General features: G+C 40.0%; 2 protein-coding genes across 3 annotated transcripts in view; both read left to right on the top strand.

Annotated features, from left to right (window-relative positions):
* Positions 1 to 17,845, top strand: part of CHMP5 (charged multivesicular body protein 5) — a 905,521-nt gene that overhangs the window by 737,333 nt on the left and 150,343 nt on the right. The window lies entirely within an intron of this gene.
* MOCOS (molybdenum cofactor sulfurase) overlaps positions 1 to 17,845 on the top strand; it is a 209,300-nt gene that overhangs the window by 82,212 nt on the left and 109,243 nt on the right. Inside the window, exon 4 of the mRNA XM_018907594.3 lies at positions 1,037 to 1,675. Within this exon, the coding sequence (XP_018763139.1) occupies positions 1,037 to 1,675 (639 nt within the window). The remainder of the gene's footprint in view (positions 1 to 1,036; positions 1,676 to 17,845) is intronic.

Below are 17,845 nucleotides of genomic sequence, written 5' to 3'. Positions count from 1 at the left end.
GGAATTCAACAGATCAAATGCCAGCTGCTTGGAAAGCATTTCTGAGCAGTAACATGTATCCTCTGGTTCAATTTTGTTTGCTCTGCTCCATTCACTGAAGCTGATGGCTCTCAGATGTTTGCTACATTTTCTGTTTATTTTAGAAGGAGTTTTATAAAGTTAATTCAGAGAAAGTCCGTCAGGTAAAAAAGGTGAGAAAGGTGACTGAATTGAAGCTGTTCCTCCACCTCTGAAAAGATTAATCTTGCAGAGTGCAAAACTGTAGTAGATGAACAACCTAGCATGGGTACCACAAGCTGTGTTAGATGGTGTTCACAAGAGCTAGTTTAGAGCCAGCAAGGTGCTGTCAAGACATCAAAGAATGTGTAGCACAGACATGCCTCCAGAGACCAGTTTGCTTTTCATAGTCTGGCTCATTGGAAAACGTCAGATTTCTTCTGGTTTGAGCTACCTTTGTGGAGTACAGAGATTACAGCCTTATGTGCATAAGGCCCATGGAAATGTGCGGTTGTTTCTGGCTGCCTTCTGTTTCTATTGTTAATAACACAAGCAAGGAGCAAAGCTGTTTGCTAAGGTTTCCCTTTTGAATACTGTGACTCTTAATTTGGATGTCCACTATTTAGATAGATTATCTTAACGGAAGCATATTCTGTTTGCTCTAAATATTTTGTAAACTGAAAACCCTCATAGTTTGCAAATAAAACTGGTCTCTCTGAAGGACAGTGTGATTTTAATTATATGCAGGTTTGATTCTGATCCCACTGAGGGACCAGACTGGCCATTCTATTTGGAGCCAGGCAAATTGGCTTCTTAAGAACTCAGCCACGTTCACTTCAACACTGAAAAGAGTCTCTTGTGGGCAGAATGATTCAGGTATCCTTGTTGAAGTTTATTGTACTGTTTGGCAAAACTTGTCTACTTCTATTCATATCTGATGTGAGAGTAGAACTTATGGTGAAGAAAGCCAAAATATATCACACAGCAATAAAAGACAAAAATCAGAAAATAAATTGATGTTTTTCTTTCTGTTTTTCAGAATATTGCAACACTTTCACACTACTGCTGAGGACTACACCGTCATTTTCACATCTGGGTGCACAGCTGCACTTAAACTGGTAGCAGAATCATTCCCTTGGATACCTGAAGGCACAAAGCAGCCCAGCAGTCGATTTTGTTACCTAACTGACAGCCACACATCTGTGGTTGGTATGAGAGGCATAACTGCTTCAATTAATGTCTTGTCTGTTCCAATAAAACCAAAGGAAATTTTATTAGCAAAAAGCAGATTACCAGCTGAAGAACAAAACTGCGCAACCCCCCACCTATTCTCTTACCCAGCTCAGAGCAATTTTTCTGGTACCAAATATCCCCTTTCATGGATACAGGACATAAAATCTGGAAGACTCTGCCCCATCGAACAACCAGGGAAGTGGTTTGTTCTACTAGATGCAGCCTCATACGTGAGCAGTTCTCCATTAGACCTGGGAGTTCACCAAGCTGACTTTATCCCCATCTCATTCTATAAAATCTTTGGATTCCCAACTGGTTTAGGAGCATTATTGGTAAACAACAGGATTGCTCCCCTCTTGAGGAAAACGTATTTTGGAGGAGGAACTGCAGCTGCCTACCTTGCAGGAGAGGATTTTTATTTCCCCAGGAAATCCATAGCAGAAAGGTAAGGCTTTGTTTAAAAAAAAAAAAAATTTTTGCTTTTGATTTTTTGCTGATACTATTTGCATCAGACAAATGTCTCAGGCTTGGCGTATGCACTGGGCTGTGATGCATGTTCTTTTTATGCTGTTGGATAGGTATCTCACATCTGACTCAGTTCATGTTAGTATTCTTTTTTCGTAGCTAAAGAGCATCATCTGAAATATCTACCTTCCTTTCCTGATCTAGTTTGCCAAAACTGCTAAAAATATAAGGCTTCATTCTGTGACATTTAAGGCTTCATTCAGTGAAATAAAGGTCAATCCATGCATTTTTTAATTTGTATTTAAGGTGTCTCAGTGGAAACTTGATTTGTTTTTGAAACTCCTCACCAAAGGCAGCCAGAGCAAGGTTGATCACACAGTGTAACTACCCTCAGTGAAATTGCAAAGTTAGTTCTATGTATTTCACTGGAAATGGGCAATGCTTTACCTTCAAGACAAGCTTTATCAGAATAACAAGTTCAGTAAAATACATTACCTACAACAAATAGTTGCGGTGCTCTTATTCCTTGGCTGAGGTTGTGAGGTAGCTCTGAAGCTCTCCTACAGAAAATAGAGAACACCTAAAGGAGGTCAAACATACACACATAAGAAAATGCCGGCCAATAAGGTAAGCTTCACCAGTTCCTGAACACACTGAAGTGCCACTCTTAGTGATGCTTGGTCTCTCTGCCCCTCTCCTTCATGTCAGCAACAACTTGCAGTTAAGGGTCTTTCTTCCTGTCTCACATCTGCACAAAGGAAATGCTAGAGATCAGCATTTCATCACAGCATCATAGAACAGTTTGTGTTGGAAGGAACCTTGAAGATCATCTAGTTCCATGCCCCCTGCAGTGGGCCCAGACACCTTCCACTAGACCAGATTACTCAGAGGCCCCTCCAGCCTGGCCCTGAACACTTGCAGGGATGAGGCATAGAGGAACTTCTATGAGCAACCTTTTCCACTGCCTCACTACTCTCACAGTACAAAAATTCTTCCTCATAACTAACCTAAACCTTCCCCCTTTCTGTTGGAATTTCCCTTTGTCCTGTCAGTATACACCCTTGTAAAAAGTCTCTCTCCAGTTCTCTTGTAGGCCTCCTTCAGGTAAGGGAGACTGCTGTAGGGTCTTCCCTGAACCTTCTCTTTTCCATGCTGAACAATCCCAGCTCTCTCAGCCTGTCTTTGTAAGAGAGGTACTTCAGTCATCTTAGCATTTTTATGACTCTTCTGGACTCACTCAAACAGATCCATTTCCATCCTATGTTGGGTGCCTCAGAGCTGGATGCAGCACTCCAGGTGGGGTCTCATGAGAGCAGAGGGGCAGTATCCCCTCCTCAACCTGCTGGCCATGCTGCTTTGGATGAATTCCAGGGCATGGTTGGCTTTCTGGGCCACCAGCACACTCACTGCTGGGTCATGTTGAGCTTCTCATCAATCAACACATCCAAGTCCTTCTCCCCAGGGCTGATGTCAGTTCATTCTTCACCCAGCCTGTATTTGTGTTTGGGATTGCCCTGACCCATGTGCAGGACCTTTTACATGGCATTGTTGAGATTTATGATACTCACACATGTCCACCTCTCAAGCCTGCCAAGGGCCCTCTGACATCCCTTCCCTCCAGTGTGTCAGCTGCACCACACAGCTTGGTGACATTGACAAGCTTGCTGAAGCACTCAATTCCACTGCCTACGTAGCTGACAAAGATGGTGAACAGTGCCAGTCCCCATATCAACCCCTGAGGAGCACCTCCTCTCACTGGTCTCCACTTGGACAGCGAGCTATTGGTGGCAGCTCTTTGCATGTCATCATCTAGCCAACCCATCCACTCATCCACTAAGTGGTCCATCTGTCAAACCCATGCCTGTTCAGTTTAGGAGCAAGGGTGTCATGTAAGACAGGGCCAAGTGCTTTCCGCATGTCCAGGTAGATGATGTCACTTGCTCGTCCCTTATCCACCAATGCTGTAGCACCATCGTAATAGGCCACCAAATATGTCTGACATGGTTTGCCCTTGCTGAAACCATGTTGGCTGGCAGAAATCACCTCCTTATTTAACACGGGCCTTGGCATAATTTCCAGTATGATTGCTCCATGTTCCGGTTGGGCACTAAGGTGAAACTAACCAATATGCAGCTCCCCAAGTATTCCTTTCCTCCCTTTTTAAAACAGGGGGTTCCAGTCAGTGGGAACTTCACCTGATTGCCATGACTTCTCAAATACAATGGAAAGTGGCTTAGCCACTTCATCCACCAGTTCCTTCAGGACCCACAGATGCATCTCATCAGATGCCATGGACTTGGTCACCTTCAGGTTCCTTAGATGGTCTCAAACCTGTTCTTTTCCTACAGTTTTCCTCATTTCTCCAGGTTTTGCCTTTTCATTCTGTGACTTGGGCGGTGTGGCTAGAGCACTTGCTGATCAAGACAGAGGCAAAAAAGTCATAGAATGAAAGCCTTCTCCATATCCTGGGTAACCAGGTATCCTGATCCCTTCTGGAGAGAGCCCATGTTTTCCTTAGTCTTCCTTTTACTACTAATGTACAGTTTTTCTTGTTTCCTTTGATGTCCCTGTACAAATTTAATTCTCTCGGGGCTCTACCTTTCCTAGCCTGATGTCTAGCAGCTCAGACAACCCCTCTGAATTCTTCCCAGGTTACCTGGTTTTGCTTCCACCCCCTTTTGGTTTGTTCAGAGGTTCCTTGTAATCCATGCAGGCCTCCTGGCATTTTTGCCTGACTTCCTTTTTATTAAGATGCATCATTCCTAAGCTTGGAATAGATGACCCTCGAATCTTAACCAGCTCTCTTGTCTCACTCTTCCTTCCAGGGCTTTATCCCACAGTATTCTAACAAATATGAAATACATATTGATAAATAGAGATATATAAAATTATGGCACTTGGGAAAGGCTAGAAGTGAAGAGGGGAAATGGTTAAAAAAGCCCTTCATTCCTTTCAATTATTTATGGACATGCATTCAGAAGCATGATACCCTGCATCTCCCATGATGTGAATATCTGACCTTTCACTGTATGCAAAATGATGCTTCATGTGTTTGCACCTCTTCTGGTGAATTCTGCTGGGGGGTTCTGGTTCTGGACTAGTAAATGCAGAAGCTGGCTGCATTCACCTGGCTCTTGCCAGACGAGACCATACATTATTTCAGAATTGGATGTTAGTACCGTGAATGTCCAGTTAATCTTTTAATATAGAAATAAAAAGAACAGGGAAACATTGTCGTTTCGACCTCTGTTTCTGATTTTTCAAACCAAAAAGGCTTTGAAGTGCAACTCTCACTGAAATTCCGGATAACAGAGCATAGAAATCATGGGATCCCGGGGTGCTCCTGCATCATCTGCGAGCCAAGGATAAAACTCCCTTTAATTTCACCTGGGCAGGCTCTAGTTTCCAAGCGGCTTTTCTAGAGGTAATTGATACATGAGATGCATAGCATCCTGAGATTGCATAGCAGATGAAAATATCTGAAATGTGTTTTAGATCTCAGTTCTGCTTTTATACTTTCTTTAATTAGGAGGAGAAGGGTATGTGGGAACCTGGAGGGGTACTCTATTTCTGGTATCTTTTTCAAGAGTTTGCAGAAGTTGACTAATTATAAACCTTTCATGCATCTGAGGCTCCCACTGTTTCAAGGGTTTTTTTACTGAGCTCAGAAAAAGGGCCTGCTTTAGCTGTCTTCTGCTACAGAGTTAGAAACAAAGGAAATTGACTTCCAAGGCTAGGTACACAATGTGTAATCTTGGTATGAGGGATTAAAACTAAAATAATCAAAACTGACAGCTGGATACTAGTTCCCATTAAACAACAAAGTGTCATGCAGACAGTCTAAGTCATTATTCATAGGTCAATATTTATAGTTGGCATCATCTGATCCTTTGGTTGTTATTTGAAAAGCCAGTATTTAAAAGTTCATGTTTAGGGCATTACTGATGCGGTCCATAATTTCTCATAAACTGCTGAGACTTAAAGTTCTGCCTGGAGAAGCTTGATGTTTTCAAATGTAGGTCGGGAATGCGGAGAACTTTCTTGAAGAGTAAAAACAATGAGTTGCATTGACATTCTCAATCAATGTGATTCAAGCTATATCACCTTTTTTTTTTTTTTTCTCAGCTGCTATAGGTTTTGCTTTGTTGTGTTTTCCCAATAACGAAACACAGGCAGAGCAGTTAGGAACAGAACTACTACACTTCAAATGAAATGCCAGGTCACCATAGCCAGAGTTAATACGATTACCTTATCTTTGGGCCACATTTCCATTTCTTTGCTAGTGGCTGAAACATTTGGGTCATTATTTGTCACAGGAACAGCAGCTCTAGTCAGGTTTTATCCCTGCCATATTGCAGTAAGGAACCTCTGTTCTTGTAGCATCCAAACCCAACTGGTGAAAGCCCTGAGTAACCTGCTCCAGCTGGACATGCTTTATTCCGGAGGTTGGATTTGAGATTCCCAGGGGTCCTTTCCAGCCTCTGTGCTTCTGTGATTGATTTTGTGCACTGTTCCCAAACTCCATCAGGATTGTCTCTTCAGACATGTTTTTGTAATTCCAAAAGGTTTAATTTTTAATTTTCTTCTTTTTTTAAAAATGCTTTTTTACAGTGTTTGATTAATTTGGCTTGAATACACTAAAACATGTCATTTCATGTGGTAATTAATAAGGAGACTTCAACTCTAGTACATGTCATTGGAAAAGGGGATTTAAATATATGTGTCTGAGTGCTATTAGCAGAAGGTATTCCCCATTCACACATAATCCAAGAGTGGTGTACTAAGAAAATAGCTTTTTTGAAGTCAAGGTGAAACTTAAGTTGAAACATGTAACAGAATACACTTTATCCACCTTTCCTTCCCAGGACTGTCAAAATGGTTGCCATTTTTCTTAATAGACACAGCTTTTGCTAGTGTTCTTCGTACTTTATTTTTTTGCTCCTGCTATATAAATTAATGTACTGCAGTCTCTTTTACATTTTTTTAATACTCTTAAATCACTTCCATGTTTTCCCATTTCATGTCAGTAGCCAATCTTCTCATCTCAACTTTTAAAATCATGTTTATTGTATTTTCATCCTTGTATCAAACAGCTTGACAAATTGCTATTATCATTCACAAATCTAGCCTCATTTCCCATGTTTTTTTTCCTGCACAGCATGAGATAATAAAATAATATGATTATGGATAGCAAGAATTCAGCGATAAAATATTCATCATCTGCCCTATTTTTCTTTTGTATCTGGGAGTGCTATTCAGAATCTGATCATCCTGGAATTTATGACTAAGGGAAAAGGAGCTATTGTGTTATCTGTAAATTGGGTATCTGCATCTTCGTCTAGCAGTGTGACTATCTAGAGCATTAGGTGTTGTATGTTGCTCATTTCCAAATGCATTTTCAAAAGCTTTGGAAATCCAGATGACATGACTTTGTCCCTGCCAAGTTTTAGTGACTCTTGCCTCTGCTGCTTGAATAATTTAACAATCCCAAAGCAGCACCCACACTTTTGTAGTCTATTATGCATTGCACTTAGCCACAGCAGGTTTCTTTATTCTTGATGCTGTGGCTAGAGATCTCTGGGACAACTCTGTGCATGCTTATGCTGTGTATACTGACATGGTTTGAGTCCTCAGTTACATTCTGGGTTTGTGTGTGCTGAGGGGAAGGGAAGGAAGCAATGAATGGAAAATAGAGGCAGAAAGCTAGGGATGAAAACTAGGGTCTCAAGAGCTGGAGCTGAGAAAAAATCCTGGGGCTGGGTAGTGGGTATGCAGCAGCTTGAGAATCCTTTGGCAAATAAAGCTGATCTGCCTGAAGCAGTCTCTTTAGCGTGATTGTATCTGTCAGCCTAGAAAGAAAGAATATACTGACAGGTGCTAGCTTATTCCACTGAAGCTCTTCATTGTGCTGAGAAATCACCTAGGGCCTGGACTGTGCTGAGAAGAGCACAGTCTTTATGTGCAAGCTCACCTTGTAGTCTGGCGCATGCTCATTGGCTCCACACATGAGGACTCTGGCCATGTGCCCATGGTTACTTTATTGTGCTAAGTGGACTAAAGTATCACCCTGTCAAAAACACATTTTGTTTAAGCATTTTGCTGTGCTGCTTCTGCATTTTTGTGATGTTTAGACATTTCCAACCAGAGCCACTTATGGGAGAATTTCCAGGACCACTTATGGGAGAATTTCCTGAACAAGCACCCTTTCAAACAGCAATGATGGATTTCTGATTGGGTACTTCAGAAGTGACAGGATGGGATCTTCATCTAATTTCTAATGGGTGTTTGCAGCATGAGAATGGCTTCTGCATCTGCCAGACCTGTTGCAGCTCCTGACAGGGACTTGTAAGCCTGAACAGGGATCAAGACAGTGAACAAGTCTCTTCCTTCCTTTCAGCTCCCAGTGCCACCCTGTCCTGCAAAGATGAGAGGTCAGAGGTCATTGCGAAGAATTACACAGGACTCTCACTCAGCTGTTCCCTGTGTCTGAAAGGCAAAGTCCTTTCATTTAACTCATGGAACTTAATTCTGACAACTTTTATAACTGTTTTTCAAGACAAGAGCTGTGGAAAAATAAAAGGGTAACTGTAAGAAGGTTTAACTAACCAGTTATTCTTTCCCTTCTCTGCTGAAGTGTTAATTATCTGCTGGCAAGCTTCATGCAGTCTGTTTTGTTACCTCTCAGGACATCCAAGGTGGCAGCTGACATTTGCTGTCTTTTTCTGCCAGCTATAACTGCAGCCAGCCAAATTCTTCAGTATTTGATGCAAAGGGAAGTTTTGCTCATTTTTTTGACTCCAAGTCCCACCATTAAGAAGGCGTCCACATATCATTTTGCAGTCTAATCCTCCGGGTGATTTTTTTTTTCAAAACTGAAGTTGTTTCATTCCCCAGCATAGTCAGAATAAACTGAAAATTATATATCAGCAACCCAAATGCTATCCTGAGGGGATCACTTTTGATCTTGATTCACCATGGGATTCACCTTAAATTAGTGAATCTGGGATAAACTGAAAGCAGTGCACCTGATAAATGCTTGTAGAGCACAACCAGTCACTTGAAAACATGTTTGTTAACTTGGTTTAGTGGCTAGTCACCCAAACAGAAGCAATAATATCAGTAAAACTTTGAAGAGCCAATACAGTTGGCAGAGGTGGCTTCTGTTACTCAGCCAGCCCCACCTCTATTCATTTTCACACTCCTGGAGTGTCCAAATACCAGGGTGCAATCTACAGTATGGAAATAAATACAGATGGAGGTATTTTCCTCAGGCAGAGGAAGTAGTGGCTCTTGCATGCTTTTTAGAAATGTTCAGCATGATGAAATCAATAAAACTGAGAAATACAAAGAATTTTTAAATTGTACCATTGACTCTCTTACTTGGAAGTAGGCTGATCTAACTAGCCATGTTTCATCTTTTGTCTTCCAAGTGCCATTAAAAGCCAGTAGAAATCATGGGCCCAGAATAGCCACATGCCTGCCACAGAGAGGCACATGTAAATCACAGCAAGCACCAATCTGTATTGTTGGGAAACTTCATCCCACTGTCTGAATAGAACCAAATTACTGATTTATGAAATAAACTTTACAAACTGCTAGAGAGCTACAGCACATTCATTTTTTTTAAAAAGAAAAATGTGGTGCTCATTGTGAAATGCATTTTTCTTAAAATAGAAAGTGTTTGGAGGTGATAGCAAGGAAGAAGGCAGTTGTGGTTTATATCAGAATTTGATTTTGCCTTTGATAAAATACAGTAAAAATTTTGCTTGAACCAGGATGTATCTTTTAAATCATTGTGGCTAACAAGGTGACATAACATAGTTTTACCCTATGGGGTTCTTGTGCTCCAATTTAGAATCAAACCTTTCCTCTAATACTTCTCTAAAAGGCTTTGTAAATTTCTAGCACCAGCTATTGTGACTTTACAGAATTGGTTTTCTGCTCATAAGTTTATGGCACACTTTTAATTATGCTTTGTAAATTTTACATTTGTGATTAATTAGCCTGTTTGATATAGGAGTATATATAACGATAACTTGTTTGGCAAAAAAAAATCACATTTTTTTCATTGCCATTTGTACTGTGTACTTAAAATGTCGTGATACTGGATGTAAAAGGGTGAGACTGGCTTTTTGACCCAGACAGTATTTACAATATACAAGTTGTATTTAATTAATGTTAAGGGATTGATTTACTTCAAAGTGCAGGAATTAAAGCTTTTTCTCTCTCTTTTTACCTCAGGCAGTTCTTAGTAACAGGAATTGCTGTAAATACTCCACGGTATAGTATATAATTAGTATAATGCTCTTTATTTGACTCCTGAAGTCTCAGAGACAAAAACATGAGCTAAGGCAGACATATGGAAGAGCTGTAACTGCTATCAGGGGGTCAATTTAGATATTTAACATTATTTTAACCTAGTTTTTATGTGCCCTGAATCCTCTGGCATCTGTGTGTGCACTTAAATACTTTCCAAGGCGATACTGAAATTGTTCTGAATTGGCTGCTGAAGCTTTTTTGGCTTCTTTGGAGTGAGTTCAGTCTTATTTTACATGGTGCAGCCTGAGATGTGCAGAAAGCACCAGGTCTGGGCAGCAGCATGTGCCTGCCCTCGGGTCTGGTCCTGCACAGAGCATGTCCCTGGACCTCTTCAGAACCTTCCAAACAGGAAGGAATCCTTCTCACATTTTCCCTCCTATCCCAGGAAAGCATTACTGCTTTCTCTGACTTTTTGAGGAGAACAGGGAAGGAAGGATGGTTTTCATGTGTGTGTGTGTGTGTGTGTGTGTGTGTGTGTGTGTGTATGTGCGTGTTTCCATCTTCCTTCCTAAGGAGGAAGGTCATCAGGGCAAGAAATGACTATGACAAGGTGTTTATATTTTCTATTTTGCAACTTTATAAAACATGAGATAATGTGGGCAGGAGAAAGGTGTGAGCTAATAGAAATAAGAACAAGCAGAATGGAGATGGCAAAAACAGAGGAAAAGTTGAAGCAATGTGTCTGTAAGGGTGCCAGCCCCAAGCCCCAGATATGGTGATTTGAGGTTGCTGCTGCAAAGGTGGCAGCTCTGCATGGGGAGAGGCGAATCTGCCCTGGGAGCTGACCCATCCACATGAGGGGGCTCCTTCAGGCAGGATGGGGAGGGCTTGGGGTGTTAGGAGCAGATGGGGAAAGCCAAGAAATGTGGCTCAGTGTCTCTCTTCATGTGTCCCTGACCCTCAGATGAGTGGTGTTGGCCTGTTGGAAGCTGTCATGAGCTTTGGATGAGGCCTTTCCCTTCAGCATGCGCCAAAGCTCCTGGCATGTCTTCGGCATGGATGCTGCCATCATGGGCTTCCAAGAAGCCATTGTAATCTGTGGTTTCCCAGATTTTCTGTTTTGATGAGTGAATGAGTCCAAACTGCAGGATCCTGCTGTGCATGGCTGCTGTGCCACCCAGTCCTTCTGCCAGCTGCAGAATAGGACACCCAGATCCACGTGTGGATTCAAGACTCATACACATGCATGCTCACAGCTGTGAAGATGTAGTTTATTTTCCCACATGTGGATGACAGCTGAAAGCCACATGGCCCTCTCAGCTTCCAGGTAGAGCAAAGTAACCAAGACTGTGAGCCCCACACCAATCCATTGGCTAGGTCTGATGGTGAGCTGGTGCCTTTGCAAATGCAGCTCTGTGACAGACCAGGGGTGCCTTTCCAGAGACACACACCCCAAGAGCAAGGTTGTCTGGCTGCACAAACCCTGCATTTTGAACCTTCTTGGTTTCAACAGTTGTGTCATTTTTCAGTTGAAACAACTCTTATACTTAGGAGATAGTACTGTGTTGGGTTTTAAAAAGAGTGATGCGCAACAGTGAAAATTGTGGGGAGGGGAATCTGTTCTCCAATTCAGAAAAGAACTGAAGCATATTTATTTCAGTCAGTCTGTGGTTCAAAAACTTCTTGAGCTTTAGCAAAGGTGTCAGCTTGTACTTTAAGTCAAATAAGTTTATGCTAATTGCATTGGTGTATTTCTGTATCGATCCTTTTGGAAGCAAAACTTTTAGGAAATACTTATATTCTCCCTTCTCACAGCAGTTCCTGCCCCCATGCTACTTGTATGGATTTAGTTTATGCATTTTTGTGGACAGTGAGCAGAGGAAGGCATGGTAAATTGCCTGGCAATTAAAATCACTGACTGAATGCCATCCAAATTTAGTTTTTCCAGAATGGGATGCGACAAGTTAGTTTCCTTTAACATTTTGTCCTTAATGGAAATAATCATTGCAATAATGAAGAAATATACTCCTCTAATAGAAACTGCTGCTAAGATTATGTCAGGAAATGCCTGACCATGAATGACAAAACATATACTCTACTATAATGTACTAATACATTGTTATGTCATGAATTGATGTAATCATTCTTGCTTACTTTTATTTGCCCATTTCTTGGTTGCCCAGCAGGAAGGGACTAAGAATCAGTGGGTTTCAGCATGATGTGCATGGATCCCTTGAGATCCATGAACTTACTGTAAAGGCTCCAGGAAGGGAGACTGAGACACCTCCATGTGGCATATCATGTGGCAGTTTCAGATTTGACCTTTTGAAAGACATCTTCACCTTCACTGATTTTTTTTTTCACTTCAGTGACTTTTTTCCTAGTTTGGTGGCTTTCTTCCACTCAGAACCATGTTTCTAAAATCTTTCTGGAATGGTATTCGTAATCAGACTTCTTGTTGTCAGTATCAGCAGAGATGTGTTATCATTTAAGAAAAGGATATGTTTTTCTAGTCTAACTGACATCAGAATGCAAACAGTAAGCTGAAATGCCATAAAGGTTTGTCCATTTATAGCAGAAAACCTACAGAACTATCTTAAATTTAGTGACTCAGAGTGTTCATATTTGATACCCATATTATTTTATATTTTATTTATAGCTAAGCTACAGGGAGCTATGTTTTTTAGAAAGCTTAGTGTTCACTACCTTCCTAGTAGTAAAAAAGAGATATGTAGAAACAGAGTAGTTTACTTGAGTGGTGTTTAGATGACCCCACTCAACCTGTTATTTGAAGATTACAAGTACAAGCACGGGTTTGGTTTAGATTCTTTTTTTTTTCATCTTTTTACTAGTCTAATATATGCAAGAATGCATCTGGCAGTTGTGCTCTTGGGAACCCGCGAAAGAAATATCTACAGGCTCCTCAAACAGATTTAATTTAGAAGAAAAAGGAAAATATTGATGCTCTTGAGAAAAAGGGGTTTTACAGTCTTCCTTAACTTTCACATATAAGCAACGGTTTCCAAAAATGGAAATACGCAGATTTGATTAAACACTTGGCTGTCACATTTGTGTCTGTTCATGTTCAATTAAAAATTCAGAGGGATTCTCTAGAATTATAATAATCTGCTTTTTTAATATCTATGCATTTATATTATCAAGTAACATCTGCTATTGCTTAATAACTTTGTCGAATGATTGTAACAGCTTTATTTTTAGTGAATTTAATGATAAAAAGTTTTAGAGTTACAGCAGGGAAAGTATTTATGCTGAAAGGATTGTATCTCCTATTTCATACTTTATGGCAGACATTTTACCATTGTGTTTTCAGTTGTACTCTGAAGGGCCCTTTCTGGTTTTTTTAATTGTTGCTGATGCCAACAGTCTTAAGTTCAGCAATATAGATTGGATGGATTTTCTCTGTAACATTCACTTCTAAAAAGTGGTTAGTATGAATCTAACTCTTCTTTCACTCTTTTGGCTTTATATTAGAAATGTCTTGATCGATCTTAAGTTACCTACACTAATATATGACCAGTTTAAGTGGGAGAAATGGTGTGATGATTTTGTCAATGACAGATCTGGCAAAGTCTGTCCTCTTAAGCAAATCAATAAATTGATGCCAAGTAATAGGAGCCCAGTTAACTCTTCCTAGAAAATAAAGTATATTTTTTGAGTTTTCTGCTGTCAGTATATGAATGAAGGCAACTGCTTTGAAGTTTCCATCAGTATTAAAAAAGGATGTTGTTCATGTCATCCCATATTTAGGTCTTGGGTGTTCTGTATATACATTTTTCTGTGTTTTATCATGATGGGTTAGTTTAGAAGGACAGTTTCAAAATAAATCACCAATATTAGCCTTAGATTTTTTGACTTTGTCTTAAGAAAGATAAATGATAAACCTTGCATGAGCTTTTATGCAATTAACTAAAGCATGTATATACATATAATAAATCACAGAATCACAGAATATGCTGAGTTGAAAGTGACCCACAAGAATCATCAAGTCCATCTCCTGGCCCTGTGACATGTCTGTCACTGGTCACCACAGAGAAGACATCAATGTCTGCCCCTCATGAGGAATTTGTAACCATGATGAGGTCTCTCCTCAGTCTCCTCCAGGCTGAACAGACCAAGTGACCTCAGCTGCTTCCCATTAGGCTTCCCTTCAAGGCCCTTCACCGTCTTCATTGTCATCCTTTGGACAGTCTCAAAAAGCTTAATATTTTTTGCCCAAAACTGCTCACAGAATTCAGTGTGAGGCTGCCCCAGTGCAGAGCAGAGCAGGACAATCCTCTCCCTTGCCTGGCTGGCAATGCTGTGCCTGATGCCCTCCAGGACAGGGTTGGCCCTCCTGGCTGCCAGGGCACTGCTGACTCATGGCCAATTGCCTTTGATCAGGACCCCAGGTGCCTTTCCATAGCACTGCTTCCCAGCATCTCCTTCCCCAGTCTGTCCCTGCATCCAGAGTTGTCCTGTTTCCAGTGCAGAACCTAGCACTTTCCTGGATTTTTGAACTCCATACAGTTGGTGATTGCCCAGTCCTCTGATTTGCTGAGATCTCTCTGCAGGGCCTCCTTGCCTTCATGGGAGTAAACAGCTCCTTCCAAATTTGTGTCATCTGTCAACTTGCTTAGTATCCCTTCTAGTCCTTTGTCCAAGTCATTTATTAAGATATTGAAGAGCGCAGGGCCTTAAACAAAGCCCTGCACCACCCATCCTTCCCTGCCAAATACCAATATGTAGACATTAACTTATCTCTATCATTTTAATGATAAACATTTGTAACATTTTTGTAGTATAATTCAAAGCACCTCTCTGTGTGGCAAAAATCTTTCAAAATAAGGTTTTACACATCACATACTTTAGTGTGGCTCTTTGCTAGAACAATACATGTAGCCCCAGAAAAGTTGTGCTCTATTTTGCTAAAAGCCCAGGAAGAGCCTTTCCTGGAATTCAAAAACATGACACAGTAAATGTGAATAGCATCAGCTGTCTGGGAGGAGTGACAGAACTGATGTGTGGAGGCCCGTTGACCCAATTCAACAGGAGATCTCTGGCTACATTCCTTATGCCAAATTTAGTCAATTTTAATCAAGTGAATAGATTTTTTTAAAGTACATGAATCTCACCAATTCTCTATCTAGACATTTCTAGATTATTTTCCTAGGCAAATTGCTGCAGAATTGGTGATGAACAGAAATATCACCTCTCTAACTGTTCATAGCAATTGCACTCCTGGAATTTAATGTGATGTTTAAATTAGAACAAAAATAAGCAGGACCATGTGCCTGATTTTTCTGAAGAATTTGTCATTTTATGTATATGACTATACATATATATATCTATCTATATATATATATATAGATATATCTAAGGGCATACATAACCCAAAACTATATTAGACTCACCAGCAGACAAATAACCATGGAAGCTCCAGACTTTGCATGTAAGTGTACATTCTGCATATAACAAATTCATGGAGCTGTAACTCTTCTTGTTCTGTGATACCAGCTGGTGGGATTTACAAGGAATTTTACACACACAAGTGCAAGGTGCAATTTTAAATTTTAGTGGGGACTAGATGCTGTGGTGTTGATAAGCAAAACTTGGTAAGGGACATAGCATGCAAAATGTTTTAAACAATAAGATATAGTGAAGCCTGTTTTTGTTTAATAACAGGATTTCATTTTCAAGAAGGTTGAGTTCCTTTGTAATTTTCTTGTTTGTATTCTTTATCTTGTGCTGCTTATGTAAGTCCACAGCAGATAAAAATATGAATGAAACTGCTGTAAAATTTTAACTTCAGCCAAAATTTTACCTTCAGTCATGTGTGAAGACATATGAATGTGTTCATCTTCTATAAAAAATTTTAATCACATTGTACTATTATTCTCTTGGTAAAGGAGAATAGTCTTTGAAATTGTTCATGTGCCAGTTTGTAGCAGACATCCTAAATATTTTCTGTAAAGAAATTATGATTAAGAAAGATTTTTTTGTAAAGAAATTAAGATTAATGTCCACAGCATAAACCCACCTGCAGGCTTCATTCATTTGAACTGTGCATAGGACTGTAGATATATTAATTTTGTGTTCCCTGAAAATTTCTCTAATACCTTCATGCTATCAGCATTGTCACTAAATCCTAAAAGTGATGCTATGCACAGCTTAGTGGATGTACACCTCTAAGATGAACTATATGGATATTTCAGAAACTCAGTTTATTTGACAAATCAAACTTAGAGCGTAACTAAGGTTGGAGTATAGTAAATATAGGGTCTGTTTCAGTTTTCTCTATGCAAGAAAATGTAAATTTACGCATACTTCTTCCATGCAGGGTGGATGGGATAAGTTCTCATTTAATCTCCCTTCTAGTCTGATGAACACAAATGTTTGGCAATCAGAACTGTGAGTCAAAGATAAAGATTTCTTATCCTAGCCTGTTTTATTTAAATTATGGTCTAAAGGTAGGAATGTGAATCTTGAAGCCATTTTGTAGTTAATGAAGCATTAATAACAACCAAGGAGATCTACCTTCAGCTGTTTAAGTGGCTTCAGGAATGTTAGAAGTTTATACAAACACAAGAATTCTCAGCAGAACATCTTATTTAAGTAAACTTATCTCTGCTGCTTTCCCAAGCTAACAATTAATAATCCAATAATTTAACATTTCTGAATTGTTTTTTCCTCAGGTACGCAAAGAATTTATCAAGGAAAGCCCAATCATTATTAAATATCATATGAAGTTCATTCAGAGCCATTTTTTTAATCTATAGTGGCCTAACAAAAGATGTGAAAGTACTTAACAAGCCTGTGAACCTTGCTTTTGTGTGGATGTCCTGAACGAGGTAGAGGAAGAATATTCACTATATTTATGTCTGCAAATTGCACTAACAACCCATTTTCCACATGCAAATGGCATGTATGGAAAGGAAAACTGTATACACAGAACAAGGAGAGCATGCCACTAGCTTTTTCATGGAGCTACTTGCCAAAGAAAGGCTAAGCCATAGGGATGGAACGCAGCGTGTTGCATGACAAGTATTTCTTCCTCCATCTGATATTCAGAACTCATTCTTCTTCCAAGACTACCAGAGAGCCAAGACTGTGGCTAATTCTCAGAGTAACAGAGAAGGGGGACCCTCTGTCGTGTGACAGGTTAATTTCTCAATTCCACAAGGTTCTGTGCATGAGCCTTGTCTTATATCCTTTGCCTTTGAATTCTGTCTGGCCAAACTGTGTCTGAGGCAGTGACCTGGCAAACAAGAGTGATCAGTGTGCGCCATCAGAGGAGTAGCAATAGCTACAATAGTTTCTTTCTAACTATTTTTAATTTTGCTGGATGATTTGCTCTGCCTTGCTGTCAACATGTCTGTAGGCTTAACTGTACAGAAGGTAAAAACAGAAGCCAGAGCTCCTTCTCGCCTTTTCTCTGGACTGTGCTGAGGTGTCTGCTGATTATAGCTACAGAATAAAGGTTTGAAAATGTCAGAAGAACTTGATGTTAAAGAAAACATCAGCATATCAACTCTGTAAACTGGTAGTGGTTGGATGGTTTTAGGGCTCTTTGTGATCCAGAAAGTCTGGGTGGTGCTGCCCTGAGAATAAATAATGTGAATCTTATGTCTGTAATAATAGCTGATTAATCACTTCATTTCAAACTGCTAACATTCCAGGCATACACTGCTATTTTTTTTTTTAACATTAGTACTCGATTACTTAAACATGAGTGCAGGATTTTTCTTGTGTCTCTTCAGTTTCTATTCTAAAGCTAAATACATGAAAAATCCTCTGATACGAAAATGTTTTCGTTTAGGGAAAAGGGAAAACCAAAACATTGAACACATCTCTTTCCTTTTCACAAGGAGGAGCAAGTTTTAAGTCTGCTTCT

Source organism: Serinus canaria, chromosome 2 (genome assembly GCF_022539315.1).
Source record: "Serinus canaria isolate serCan28SL12 chromosome 2, serCan2020, whole genome shotgun sequence".
Lineage (NCBI taxonomy): Eukaryota > Metazoa > Chordata > Aves > Passeriformes > Fringillidae > Serinus > Serinus canaria.
The sequence above is the reverse complement of the archived record's forward strand: the minus strand, read 5'-3'. Positions and strand labels throughout refer to the sequence as shown.